Consider the following 14,611-nt stretch of genomic DNA (forward strand, 5'->3'; position numbering starts at 1 on the left):
ACACAACTGTGAACTGTTCGGTTTGAGCTGCCCTCCACCCTCAGGAGCACACCGGTCAAAGCGCTGACGGTCGCTTCTTGTGCTTGCACCCTCCTAACGGTATCTAGCCTTTTTAAGCTCTCAGAATTTGCTGGGCTATTACTCCTATTTTAGTTATTGATAAGAAACAGGCCTGCAACACTTACTCCATTTGGCTAAGGTAAGTGGTTCCATAATTCTCTCCACATACAGCAAGTGGTAGAGCTATGGTGTGAATTCATGGCATTGTTAGGGCTTACACCTAGATGGCCCCAAAAGTTTCATGAGCTTGTACAGGAGGCTTTATAGAGCTGGCTGGATTAAGGGTAGGGGACAACTAAATTAGCCCACCAGATGATTTCGCATACTTCTGGGTGTCGCTGTTAGGGGAGCCTAACCCAGACATGAGTGCCACCAATCAACAGGCTTGCAGCCCGAGTGTAATAAAAGGGAAAGGGAGGCTGGGTGCCTGCTGCTTCCTACCTGGCCTGCCATGGACTGTTTTTCCTCTCTGAGGCCACGCTGCCACGCTGCTGACCTTGGAGCCAGCTGACCATGGATTAAAGCCTGTACAAACTGGGAACTAAAACAAATCTCTCTTCTTCAGCTTGCAGATGTCAGGTATTTTGTCTTTGCAACAAGAAGGTGACTGAGACAGGTAGACATTCCAGTAATGCAGAGTGCGTCTTGTGAGCGCTCCCTTAGCCCACAGAGAGCCCGGGGTGGTCAATGTGCAGACCTAACCGGCCCACTGGGGTGGAGCCTTGGCCCTGCATGCCTAGCAAGCTTTGGTGATGCTGAAGCTGCCGCCCAGGACCACGCTGAGGGACTCAGGCAGTCGGACAACGGATGTGGGCGTGGCTGTTCTCCCGTCTCAGCAGGAGCTGGAATCGGCCACTGTAAGGAGAGCCGGCCAGCCTAGTCGATGCTGTGAATAAAGCAGCTTCACACACGTATTTCCACAGTGAGGTGAGCCCCACCCTCTGAGTCTCTCTGTAGCTCCCAGCATGGGTGACATGTCCACAGTGTCACCATACTCCAAGGAGCCATGAGTTGCCATTTGTCCAGCATCAGGAAGACCCCAAGTCTGGGGCCCGCACAGTCCCATGTCCAGGCCTTTTCTCTCTGAAGTTGATTGTGTTTTGTTGTTGTTGTTGTTGTTTTGGTTTGTTGTTGTTGTTGTTGTTTTTGTTGTTTTTTGGTGGAACCGGGGATTGAACTCAGATCCTTGCATTTGCCAGTCAAGCGCTTATCCTACTGAGCCATCTCCCCGACCCCTGAAGTTGAAATATGACTTTTGTTTTGCATCATTCAACTATTTATTCAATGAATGGGACTTTGGCTGCATGCCGGGCCCAGGCCCAGTGAGAAAAACCCAGACTAGCGTTCAAACCTTGCTCCTTTATGACTAGGTTGGGTGACCTTGAACATGTTACTTAACCTCTTGAGGTAATAATATAACTTTACCAGAATGAAAGAAGCTCTGGCCAAGAGGACTACAATGTGAGCCATATGTGTCATTTTGATTTTTCCAGTAGCCACATTTAAAAAAGAAGAGCTGGGAGTATAGCTGTGGTCGAACTCATGATTGGCATGGATGTTCCCTGAGTTCAGTACGCAGCCCCACAAAAAAATTTTGCAATCTAAATTTAAAATAAGAGCCAGCCAACTAGCTCAGTGGATTAAAGCACCTGCAAGCAGGTGCAGGGACCGGGGGTTCAACCCCTGGGCCTGCTGTGGCGGCCCCACTCCTGGGGTGCGCTGAGATGGCAATTGAGACTGGGCGTGGTGGCACGGGGCTGTAATCCCAGCTCTTGGGAGGCTGTAAACAGGCGGATCACTATGAGTCCAATCTAGTAGTGAAACCCTGAACACCCTGTAGATCTTCCCTAAAATACACACACAAAAAAAAGGAAAAAAAATTAAAATAAAAAAGAGATAGGAGCATTTAATTCTAATAGTATATTTATTTAACCTAATGTAGTCAAAATATAATTTTAAATATAATTAAAATAAAAATATAATAAGAGGTATTGTTCCGACCAGTCTTGTGCTCACTTTGTGGCCCAGGCTGCTCTTGAACTTGCAACGATGCTCCTGCCTCAGCCTCCTGAGTGCTGGGATTGCAGGCGTGCACCACCACACCCAGTCTTTGTAGCAGTACCAGATCAAACCCGGGTCTTTGTGCTCCTCAGGCCGACGCTCAGATCACCGAGCCGGCTGCCCGGCCCCAGGAAGGGCAACAACTTGAAACTTATGAATTGCTCATTTCTCTAACTTTTCACTTAGCGTTTTCATGCTGCAGCTGACCACAGGTAACGAAAACTGTGGAAACTGAAACCACAGAGGAGGGAACTTACTGGACCAGTTTTGGGGCAATACTAGTGGATAGAGGATGGCACAAAATGCCACAGCCCACCGAATCTAGAGCAGGAGAGATCCTGTGAGGAACAGGATAAACGGCCTGGAGGGAGGAGGACGCGTGTAATGAGGGAGAGGCGCGTGTAGGCTAAGTGAGATGAAGCTTTAAACAAAACAAAAAGCCAGGCTTGGGGGGGCGGGGGATGGTCAGAGATCACTAACAGATGAGGACAGTGGTTGTGTTTACCGAGTATGAAGGTGCCACCTACTGAGGGTGCACGCTGAGGTGCCTGAGAAAGTGCCAGCATTTGCTCTCAGATGCTCTGGGAGTGGCGGAGCATCGGGCCAACACATAAGCCAACAAAAACAAAGAGAAGAGAACAGATGAGATGAAAGAGCCAAAGCCCTGGTAAGGCAGGCGCTTGGTGACCCCTGGGGACGGGGCATCAGCTGGAGAACGCCCGGGTCCTGTCGCGAGGTGCAAGCAGCGCAGCGCACAGAGCAGGCGGCGCTGTGCTGCACGCAGCCATCCCGGCAGCTGGCCGCCGCGGACATCCAAGCCCTACCCCGGGCTGCTAAATCAGAGCCTCCGGGTTCAGGCCCTGGAATCTACATCTCGGTTAGCTCTGTGTGCTACTGGTTCATACCGCATGGAACCGTGAGAGCAGGAGGCTTGCCGAGACTATTACCGGGCCCAAATCACGGGACGCACAAGACTAAGCTCTTTGCTCGAAGCGGGATGAGTCCCACCAAGAGCCTGTGGAAGCCAGAGCCTCCGGCCTAAAAGAACGAGCTCTCTGATGGGGAGCTGCAGCCCGCCCCTTCGGGGCCACTGTACCCAACTTCTGTGCTATGTCCCTGCAGAACCCTTAACACCAGCACAGAAGTCCCTTCGGACTACACGGCAGGCCTCTGCAGAGCCCACCTGACCTCCCAGCCTGCTCCCTCCCCCTCGGGGACCACTTCAGTGTCGTCACTCCTCCAACCCCGAGGGGCTCCCTCCGCCATCCTCCAGCTCAGACCCCTTCCTTGCCTGTCCCAATACATAAGCCTCCAAAGGTCACGCCCAGCTCCCTGGGGACCACAAACCGTGGCTGCCTGCTTTCTCAGTAAGCACCCAATGCTGCCTAGGGAAGGGTCCTGGCTCTGCATTCTGGACAACCCCAAGGACAGTAAGGTGACTGCTCACTGCCGTGTCAACCCGACCAGGTTAAGGAATGCCCGGAGGATCAGTGAAGCACCCTTGCAGATGTGACTTGGCGGGTCACGGAGGAGTGGCCTTGGGGCCACTGCAGTGCCTGACCCCCCCCCCTCCTGGCACTCTTCCCCGGCTCTGCCACGAAGCCAGCATCTTTGTTCTGGCATACCCTTGCACAAGTGCTCCTGCCAGGGAGCCAGCAGGCCATGGAATGGCACCCTGAGCCGTGAGCCAGGCTTGATCGCCCTTAAGTCATGGGTGTTCGGTTGTTGCCAAAAGAAAGCTCCCTCACACGGGAGGGCAGGAAGCTCACAGCCTCCTCTCTGGCAGTGGTGAGCACGGCAGCCACACGTCCTCACGCCCATCCTCCCTCAGAGCGGCTCTGCCTCCCCTCCCCCCTCCTCACAGCGCTAACTACTTCCAGGCTGTCACACGGACGGACGGACGGACGACAGCTCCTCTGAGTGCTTTCCGGGTCCACCCTCGGACACGAGGACGACCTCGCCGCAGAGGTACGTGGAACACAGGTCCGCACCAGCTATCGCCCAGCCGCCACTCTCTGGTCTCTCCCCACCCTCCTGGTCCCCCCACTCACCCGTCCTCGGGTCCTGTTCTTCCGCTTGGGAATATCCTCCTCTAGGTCCTCTTCTTCATTCCCTTCATCTACGTTTTCATCATTTTCCAAAACTCTCTGGAATAACAAGAAAGTCAACAGAAGAGTTGAGAAACACAATCCGAAGGAAAAAACAGCAGAGGGTAACTTGGGGAGAGCGCCCCTTGGTCACTGGTACTGGTGTCTTACTTTGTTTGGATTTTGCTTTGCTTTGTTTCATTTTATTTTGTTTTATAGTCCTGGGGATTGAACCAAAGGCCAAGGCCTTTTTAATTTTTTTTTTAATAGGATCCATTCAGTCACTAAATCACTCAGGTTGGGTTTGAACTTGCAATCTTCCTACCTCAGCCTCGCAGAATGCTGGGATTGCAGACCTATAGCACAATCCTGGCAAAACTGACCCCTTTAATGTAATTAATTTTTGCATGGCTAAAGGGCCAACTAAGAAATACAAAAATATGTTTCTCCTTTCCCTACCTTTCTGGAACCCTGACCAAGTAATGTGCTGTGCCTTTGACCGGAATGTAATATTAATGTGCAACTCATAAGAATGCCTGAAGTTCCAGCATTCGGAAGGCTGAGGCAGAAGGATCACCAGGGGTTCAAGGCCCACCTGAGCTACATAGCAAGATCCTGTCTCAGATAAGGTGAGGTGAGGTGAGATGTGGTGATATGAGGTGAGGTGAGGGAGGAGGTGAGGTAAAATGAGATGAAATGTAGTGAGGTGAGGTGAGGTGATCTATTGTTATTTTAAAGAAAAATAAATGTTATTACAACCTAAGGAGTTAAAAATCATGAACCCAAATGATCTCTCTACAACAGTTTTCAGAGTCATACTACAGGCTAGAATGGGGAGGCTGAGACAGGAGGATCTCTATGAGTCCAAGCTGTGTAGTGAGAACATGTACCAATAAATAAATAAAAGATTATAAATACATAAGTAAAACAAACTGAGGCCCAAAACCGTTTCAACTGTTTATGACCAAACCAAGAAGCCACGACAGAGCAAGCTCAGGCTCAGGAGCTCAGCTTCCCCTTCATTCCTCAGCCCTCAGGGCTGAATTCCAAGGTGTAGCTCAGTGGGCATTTTTCTGTAGGGGCCTATGCAGCTCACGCCCTCCAGGAGAGAGGGCACGAGGAGCCAAGGTGTGTGCTCCAGGCTTAAGGGAAGGATAGGAGGTCATGGCAGAGGACCCAGCTCCCACCGTGGAAGGTAGAAAAGAGGAAAAGGGAAGGGCTTCAATCTCACTGAACTCCATGTCGGGGGCCCCCAGGGTTTCTTCACGAGCTCACTGTGAGACCTCAGACAAATCACGTCTTCTCGTCTCAGGGTCCCCAATTACAGAACAGGAATTCATCCATTCGTGTGCAAACATTGCACGAGCACTGACTGCGTAGCAGGCCTTACGTCAGGCGAGGTGCAGAATGGGTACAGTCCTGGCCCAGACGGATCTTAAGGTCTGTTTTAATAACTCTGGTGAAAGGAGGATAGACTGAAATGACATACACAACTATATAATTCCAACTGCTATCGAAACAGTGACAGGCAAGTTCAAGTAGCTCTAAGAAGGCAGGAGAAAGGAATTTTACATAAGCTGGGGATCAGAGAAGGCTTTTGGGACTGTGACAAAGGCCGGTGAGATGTGGACAAGTGGCAAAAAGTAACCTTGGGGATGGGGACAGAACAGAAGAGAGTGCCAGGCAGAGAGAAAACTCCCTGAGCCAAGGCGAACCCTGGCCTGCCCAGGGAGCAAGAGATGGGTGAGCAGAGCCCCATGGCTCAGGGATAGACAACGGAGGTGACACTGGGAAGGTGGGCAGGCACCACATGCCAGGATGACACCACCATACATGTAGGGATGGTGTGTGCAGCGCATGAGCAAATGATGACACCACCACTGTCCACGGGACTGCCTGGCCAGGACACAGCTCTGCGACACCAGGAGGGAGATGCCGGTGACCTTCAGCGCGGCCTTTCTGCCAAGCTCCTGCGCCCCAGCTACAGTCCTTCCAAGGAGCCCAAGGCAGTTCTAATAAATTCTTCTCTGGCTTCTCTAGGTTTTGTTGGGGAACCACCACCCAACAGCACACGTGGGTCTCTAGGCCAGCCTTAGCCACTGAACGGAGAAACAATCTGTCCGCAGGACACACCCTCTACTCCTAGCTAGGAATGCTGGCCCCAGTCCAGAGTAAGGTTCTCAGCTTCCTGACCAGCCAGGGGGATACTAGCAAAAGCCAGGCCAGACAATGACAGGACAGGCGCAACGTGGCCTTCAGTGACAAAAGCAGAGTCTAAACATAAGGTACAGTTATTAGGACTATTGTTGCCAATTGTATAGCTACCTCACAACTTTCTGGATCTTGGAGTCATTCAATCGTGGTAAACTCTGAGTCTGGAACGTAAAGGCCGCTGCCTCTGGCAACTCAGCGCATGCTGACGCCACCGTCACTTGGTACTGTGAGGGTGTTTACATTCCTAGCATGCTCCTGGGCTGGAAGGCGAGAGGTAGGCACGCCACGGGGCCTCCATGTCCAGAGTGAACAGACTTCTCTTCGCCCCAAGGCTTCGTCCCTCCCCTTCCCATCAGCTCCTTGGGGACTCTAGAACCTCCCGTCCACGCCCGGGCCTCAGACGTGCTGGCAGCGGCCCGCATTCTGCACTTCCTGCCGGGTGGCCCTGACCCCAGGAGTTTCTTTATACAACTCGTCCCTTGGGAGGAGCCAGGAGGTCCCCACAAACAACAGTCATTCCAAGGCTCAGGAAGCAGGGGGAGCCCCGGTTAGGAGTGAAGGACAGGGGTAGTCCCACACAGAATCAGCTCGTGCCCTGCGACATACCAGCAGGCCTTGCCCAAGGTCATCATCTGGAAAATAAACACATTTTAAAATAACCTTTCTGTTACTCTAAACAGTCTTTACAGTGACAGTAATGGGGTGGGGGGTTATGTTATAAAAAATCCTTTCTAGAGACTTCATAATCGCTGGCCAGGATGACTCCAAAGATCCACTGTCCCGCCCTCCAGCGTTGGCCCTGTTCCTCTCCTCTCCATGCGGAGCCAGAGGAATCTTGATGACGAATAAATTCACTGCCAGAACCAAAATCCTCCAGTTATAATGCCAATGCTGGGGAGGCTAAAAATAGGAGGATCGCTGAGTCTGAGCTACGTAGTGAGACCCTGTACCAAATACATTTAAAAAAAAGAAAGAAAGAAAGAAAGAAAGAAAGAAAGAAAGAAAGAAAGAAAGAAAGAAAGAAAGAAAGAAAGAAATCCTGCAATTGGCTTCTTTTTCCATTGCACGGGAACCCAAAAGCCACCTCCCTGCCCCCAGGGCCTGGCTCCCACAGGCCTGGCCACCTTCACCCTGGACCCCTCTGTCCCTCCCACCCCTGTGCACCCTGCTCTGGCCACACCGGCTTTCCATCAGTCCTCTCCACATGACAAGCTCTAACCTGCCCCAGGCTCCTGGACCCTGCCGCCTTCCAGAAGATTCTTCCCCAGGAGTCGCTCTGTGCTGGGTCTTCTCTTCGCATAGGACCAAGGCTGAACCCCTCACCTCACTTAGGACCCTCTAGAACCCCCCTTCCACTGAATCCTCGCGCTGCTTGTTCTTGTGGCATTTGGCTGCTCGGCATTTGTCCAAACATGAAATTATTTTATTTACTTCTTTTCTGTCTCTATGAGTTGCAGAGTCAGATCTGTCCTGGTCCTTCCATGTCCTCAGCACCCAGGACATCGTCTGTCCAGGGGAACTCCTCTTTAAACTTGGTGAGAAGAATAAATGAAAATGAAGGAAAATGTAGAGCCTATGCACTCCACCTCTAGTGACACACAGCTGACGAAACACACCAGCTCAGCTCTGGCCTCGGGAAGTTCACGTTCAGTCGAAGAAAACAGACACTAACTGAGACTATGAGAAGTGAAAAACCTTCAGAGTACAACAGATGGGGGTGAAGGAAAGAGAGGAGTGAACAGTGGCGGGGGAGCAGGTGGTGCAGATGCTGAGGTCCGGGTACTTGCCAGAGAAGGGGCAAGAGCAAGGAGCTCGAGCAGGAGCGGGCAGAGCGGGGAGGAGCCTCGGGCAGGGCCAAGGGCCAGAGCAAAAACCCAGGCGGGGACGTGGCTGGGGCAGCCGGAGCAGCCAAGGCCTGGAGCGGGAACCCTGGAGCAGAAGGCGTGAGGAGCACAGGAGAGCAGCCATCAGAGAGCAGTTTGAGGGCCTTGCTTTCAGAGCGGACGACAGTGACCACTGCAGGGTTCCGAATACAAGAATGGCAGAAGCCAACCTTTAAAAGGCTTCCACTCCGGTGGCTCATCCAGACAATGCAATACTATTCCCCAGGAAAAAGAGACAGGCTACCAAGCCACATAAGGACAAGGAGGCGTTTCCCTAAGCGCAAAGAGCCAATCTGAATAGACTATGAGATCCCACCTGGACGACACTTGGAAAAGGTAAAGCGATACCCCACGTGAGAAGACCAAGCAGGCACTGCTAGGAATTGGGAGGGAGGGAGGGAGGGACAAAGGGAGAGAGGGAGGGAGGGAGGGACGGACAAAGGGAGGGAGGGAAGGAGGGACAAAGGGAGAGAGGGTCAAAGGGACAAAGGGAGAGAAGGAGAGAGGGACAAAAGGAGAGAGGGAGGGAGGGAGGGACAAAGGGAGGGACAAAGGAAGGGAGGGAGGGAGGAAGAAAGGAAAGGAGGAAGGAAGGGATGGACAAAGGGAGGGACAAAGAGAGAGAAGGAGGGAGAGAGGGAGGTAAAGAGGGAGAGACAAAGGGGGACAGGGAAGAAGGAACATATAGCGGAGTGCAGGCTGCTTATGGCACTGAAATGTTGTGCATGATGCCACAACGGTGGCCACTTGTCCTCGCACAGTTCTCCAGCTCAGGGGCTGTCCAGCACCAAGATGAGCCCAACATAAGCCAGGCACTGGGGACACTGATGCGTCACTGCAGGCTCATCGATACCAAGCTCAGTGGAAGACTGATGCCGGGGGCTGCGCCCGTGGGGGGCGGGCAGGAGGCACACGGGAACACCCTGTGCCTACCTCTCAGTTCTGCTATGAATCGAGATTCTTATTTCATTTCAGTTTAGTTTTATTTTAAAGGAAATTTTTTAAAAAGAAAATTAAAAACGATACAGAATTTCAGAACAAGCGACAAGAAAACAACAATGGTTGTTATACTGTGTATTATTATCTTCAAATGAGTCGTCCTGATAACCAGATATAAGCACGCAAAATAGGTCAAAAATTTTTTTTAAATTGAGCATTAACTGTTCCTTTCAATAAACCAATAGAAGTTAGTAGTACCATTATTTTAGCTGTCTTGTGCATGTGTGTGTACTTTCTTTTCCCCTTCCTCTTACCTTTCTGTTCTCCATTCCCCCTCCCCAGCTATTCTCTCCCATTAGGCAGTTTCTCTCCCTTTCACAGCATCTACTGTGCCTCTCACATTGTATTTACTCTCTCAGGTTCTCACACTCCTGAGACAAGATGACGCTTACACATGTGGGTCCCACTTACCACACTCTGAGTACAGTCCCTAGTTGCATCCATTTATCTACAAAAGCCTTGAGTTTATCTTTCTTTATAGCTGAGTAATATTCTATTGTATAAAAACTACCATACCTTTTTTATCCGTTCCTCCGTTGATGGGCATTTGGATTGTTTCCAAGATTTAGCTGTGACAGATTGCGCTGCTATAAACGCAGGGGCACCTATATCGCTGTGGTATGATGTTTTCAATTCTTCTGGAAACAAACCCAGAAGGGGAATAGCTGGGTAGAACGGGACCTCTACCCTTAGTTTTTTGAGGACTGTCCACACTGATTTCCACATAGGCTGTACCAGTCTGCACTCCCACCAAGAGTGGAGAAGGGTTCCCTCTCCCCCACAGCCTCATCAGGATTTGGTACTGGCTGATTTCTTAGCTGTTCCGCCGGGGTGAGATGGCATCTCAGTGCTGTTAAACTAAACTGTGTGGGAAACACTTCAAAGAATCAACAGCTGGGATCTCATCTTATTGGAAAGCTTTTGCACATCCAAAGAAATCACCAACAGAGAAAAAGAAAACCCACGAACTGGGGAAAAAATTTAGCCAACTGACCCTCAGACAGACTCCTACCTAGAACAGATAAAGAATGTTACAAAATCAGGACCCCAAAATTCAAAGACCCAGTCCAAAAATGGGCATCTGAGATGAATACACACTTCTCAGATGAAGAAATATAAATGGCAAATAAATACATGAAAAAATGTTCAACATCATTGAAGGGTCATTCAAGAGATGCAAATTAAAATTCTTACTTTAAAAAGAATCATTTTGGGGCTGGGGAGACAGCACAGCAGTAAGCGCCTGCCTGGCAAGTGCAAGGACCAGGGTTCGATCCTTGATGCCACGTGCTGTGCAGGCCCCGGAACCCCAGGCGCCCCGTGCCATCCCCAAAACCAGTGGGTGTGGTGGCACACACTTGTAATCCCAGCGCTGAGGAGGCTGGGACAGGAGGATCGCTATGAGTCCAAGCTGCATAGTAAGACCCTGTCTCAAAAAGAAACACTAAATAAATAAAACTTAAAGAATCATTTTAAAGACACCTTGTGGAGCATGAGCAGAATGACCATTAAGAAGGTCCTACAGAACTCTAGGAAGAGATGACAGTGGCCTGGACACCAGTAGCAGTGATGATGTGGGGGAAGCGGTCATGCTCTGGATTTACGCTGAAGGCGACAGGATTCCTGGTACATGGATGTGAGATGTGAGAGATAGCAGTCAGAAATGACTGCAAGGGAGCCAGGCATGGTGGCGCACTCCTGTGATCCCAGCACTCGGGAGGCTGAGGCAGGAGGATCGCTGTGAGCTTGAGACCAGCCTGGGCTACAGAGTGAGCCTTGGGCCAGCCTGAGCTGTACAGGGAGACCCTGCCTCAAGAAGACTGCAAGGTCTTGGCAGACAAATAAAGCTTGCCGTTAATGAAGATCTCCACCAGGATTGGCTAGAACTCATGGAAAGTAGAAGAGGGAAAGAAAGTATCAGTCAGGAGGTGGTAACTAAGTGGAAAAGACCCGACCATTCATCTCAGAGCGGGAACAGCGGGGGAGGGGCCGCTCCAGCGACCAGCCGAGGTCTGCCCTGGGCGCCGCCTCTGCGCCACCTCCGCGCCGACTTGGAGGGACTCGGAGCACGGGGCCGACGGCGCAACCCGACCGCTGCAGCCCTCTCCCTGAGGGAGCTTGCAGCTTGGCGGTCCTTACCAGGCCAATCCAAGTGGAGTCTTCATTTTTAATTTAATTGTTTTTTAATAAATCAGTGAATTAATTAAAGATTAATTAATGGGATATAAAACTAATATACAATGAATATGACAAAATATAAAATTTAGTGTGCAACATAAATTTAATGTGCATATAATTCAGTTCTTTTAATTATTAGTACTATTATTTTATATTAGCATGAAGTGATATTATTGTAATATTCTATGTCCACCATTGTCTTTGCTAATAGGGATTCACGGCCAGCGAGGAAGCCAGGTGTGGGGACCTGTCATCCCAGCACTCGGGAGGCTGAGGCAGGAGGATCATTGTGAGTTCAAGACCAGACTGGGCTGCAAAGTGAGCTCAAGGCCAGCCTGACTTGCCTAGCCAGACCCTGTCTCAAAAACACCAAAAAAAAAAAAAAGGCCAGTGAGGAGTGAGAAACGGCACGTCACACCACGATAATCCTGTGTCTCCGAGCTGAAGCGCAGGCAGTGGGCACAGAACACAGAAGCCACCATGCCTGCCTGGGAGGGCCAGCCCAGCCAGGGGGAGCCTGAGCGGTAGGAGCCGCAGCAGAGGCCAGGGTGTGAGGAAGGGCCGGCAAGGGCTCGCTCGGGGGGCAGTGAGCCGGAGCACGCGCCGTTCGCGGCACAGGGCGAGGACAGCCCGTGCGGCCCACGTCGCGTCCCCACCACCCAGCACACAGCACCTGGTTCTCAGCAGGCTCAGTAAATGTACTGTGAATGGAGAAATGGGAGAACCTAGGAGAAGAGTAGATTTAGGACTACTGTGAATCCTGCATTAAGTTGGACAAGAATTTGTGAGCTTCCGGGTAGCGGCTCTAGGGGCCCAGCTGGGATGACAGCCAGACTCGGCCGCTGCTCTGCAGCAGCCCCAAGGGCACAGGGCTACCTGGATCTCCTGGCTGCCCTCCTCTTCTCTGGCGTCCACTTTCTTCTCCACGCCCTCACCGCGCAGCAAGGCTTCCAGGGTGGTGCTTTCCGAGGTGAACCCATCTTTCTTCAGGGGCAGCTCCACTTCTGAGAATGACACAGAAAGGCATGTGAGGCCTCTAGGAGCAGCTGGGAGAGGAAGAATGGTTCTTAAGGACATCACGGACCAGAGATCCCGAGCAAGACTCAAACAGCCTGCACAGGAGGAATACGGGGTGGGGGAGCTTTCGTTTTATAACCGTCCCACAGGTAGAGCCCAAACTAGAGAAAGCTGAGGCACAGCAGAAAGAGTACCAGGCATGTGGGATTGGGGTGCCTGAGCCTTTGGCCGTGTGACTGCGGGCAACGTGCTCCTGGAGCCTAAAGCTTCTCCATGCACAGAGGAGGACAACAGGGCCCAGAGCCACAGTTGTCCTGTGGGGCCAAAAAGCGTTCGTTCACATGAAGGGCGGAGGCGCTCGGCAGCACACCAACACCGGCCTCCATGGTTGCATCTTCTCCCTCAGTCATAGCTCTGCCCTGGCAACCTCATGACCTCCCTGGCCATGTTGGCCGCGAGCTCTGCTAGGGCTCCGCGTAAAGCGACAGCAGATAAGAACAGAGGCTGTTCTTGCCCTCTCACAGGAGCAGGGAAGTGCTTGAAAGCCCAGGGAAAAGGCAAAAGCGCAGAAGGCCCCAGAGCAGCCACGAACGCCAGAGTATCCACACTCCGGGGCACGAGGGAAGTGGGAACTGCAGGGCATTTTTCCCGGAGGCACTGAGATTTGATCAGCTACCGCAACTGAAGTTACTGGGTGCTAAGCCTCTGACACTGAATGACCCCAAAGCTCCATGCATTAAAGCCTGGGCACAGTGTGGCCCAGCTGGGAGAGGGCAGAAGCTTCAGGAGACAAGGGAGCTTCTCGGGTCACCAGGGACGTGCCCTTGAAAGGACTGCGTGACCCCCATCTCGTCGCTGACCTCTCTTTCGCTTCCGGACCACGAGGCGAGCAGTGGGCTCTGCCGCACATGCCGCACCACTGGCAGTCAGCATCCATGCCAGAGCCCAAAATGATGAGACTGCTTGGTCACGGGCCGGGACCTCTAAGACCGTGAGCTGAAATCACTCGCTGTAATTGTCTCAGGAATATCACTGTGGGGATAGCAGGTTACCATACTGGGCCAGCTGGTACCAATGGCAGTCAGGTACATCTCTGCTTCTGAGACCAGAGAGAAGAGCAAAATCCCTTCCTCAGATGCCTACCAAACTCCAAACCTACCAGAGGCCTTTTGTTTTTTGGGGGTTTTTTGTTGTTGTTGTTGTTGTTTTGGTTTGGTTTGGTTTTGGTTTTGGTTTTGGTTTTTTTTTTGGTAGGCAAGTTTTATTATAGCAGTGGCCTGGGGAACACAGAAGTTGAGCCAGGAAGATAGCTCAGTAGAATAAGCACTTCCCTGGCAAGCCCAAGTGTCTATGTCCAATCCCCTGTTCTGGGAGACTGGGACAAAGGCGACATCGATTCATTTGTTTTAAAATATATCTTTTTTAATATCAAAGTACAACATATTTCCCAGCAATCAGAGGCCTTTTAAAAAATAAAAACAGCTCAGTGGAATGAGCATTTCCCTGGCAAGTGCAAGGGCCTGAGTTCAATCCCAGGTTCCGCAAAAAAATAAATAACAGAAGCCTAATGTATGCTGGTTGTATTTTTTTTTTCCAGAACCAGAGGTTAAACTCAGGCCCTACTGAGCTATCTCCCCGGCCCTGCTGAGTGCATTTCGATTTACTGCAAAGTTCCTCCAACCTTTCCTCTGATCCTGGACTTCACACACACACACACACGCACGCACGCACGCGCACACTTAGGGTGGTAGCCACCCTAAGATGGATACAAGAGCAAGAAGCAGAGGCACCCCAGCAAACAGCAGTGCAAGCAAGGAGCTTGCTGAAATGGGAAACCTGAGATTTAGAGACTAAAACAGACATGTGGGTAGGACAGAAAGAACCAACAGGGGGTGGTGAGTGCCCCAGGGAGCCAGTCCTACTGCCATTCCTACAGAAACAGAGGCAGAGCTCTTGCAAGAATCTTCAGGAAGGGCCATCCAGACAGCTCAGTGGACTAAAGCACCTGCTTAGGCAGACCCAGCAGCTGGGGTTTGATCCCCAGCACCACAAACCAAGCTGGCCCCAGTCCTGGGGCACGCTGAAACATCGATTGAGACTGGGCATGGTGGC

At 51.4% G+C, this 14,611-nt stretch overlaps 1 protein-coding gene across 5 annotated transcripts in view; it reads right to left on the bottom strand.

Moving 5' to 3' along the window:
* Window positions 1-14,611, bottom strand: part of Dpf3 (double PHD fingers 3) — a 268,746-nt gene that overhangs the window by 117,192 nt on the left and 136,943 nt on the right. For all 5 annotated transcript variants that reach the window (XM_004624841.2, XM_023703322.1, XM_023703317.1 and 2 more), the window contains exons 4-5: window positions 12,359-12,486; window positions 4,173-4,268 (exon numbers count right to left, since the gene is read on the bottom strand). In XM_004624841.2, coding sequence (XP_004624898.1) covers window positions 4,173-4,268; window positions 12,359-12,486 — 224 coding nt within the window. The remainder of the gene's footprint in view (window positions 1-4,172; window positions 4,269-12,358; window positions 12,487-14,611) is intronic.

The sequence above is a fragment of the Octodon degus genome, unplaced genomic scaffold (genome assembly GCF_000260255.1).
Source record: "Octodon degus isolate 3935 unplaced genomic scaffold, OctDeg1.0 scaffold00007, whole genome shotgun sequence".
In the NCBI taxonomy this organism is placed as follows: domain Eukaryota; kingdom Metazoa; phylum Chordata; class Mammalia; order Rodentia; family Octodontidae; genus Octodon; species Octodon degus.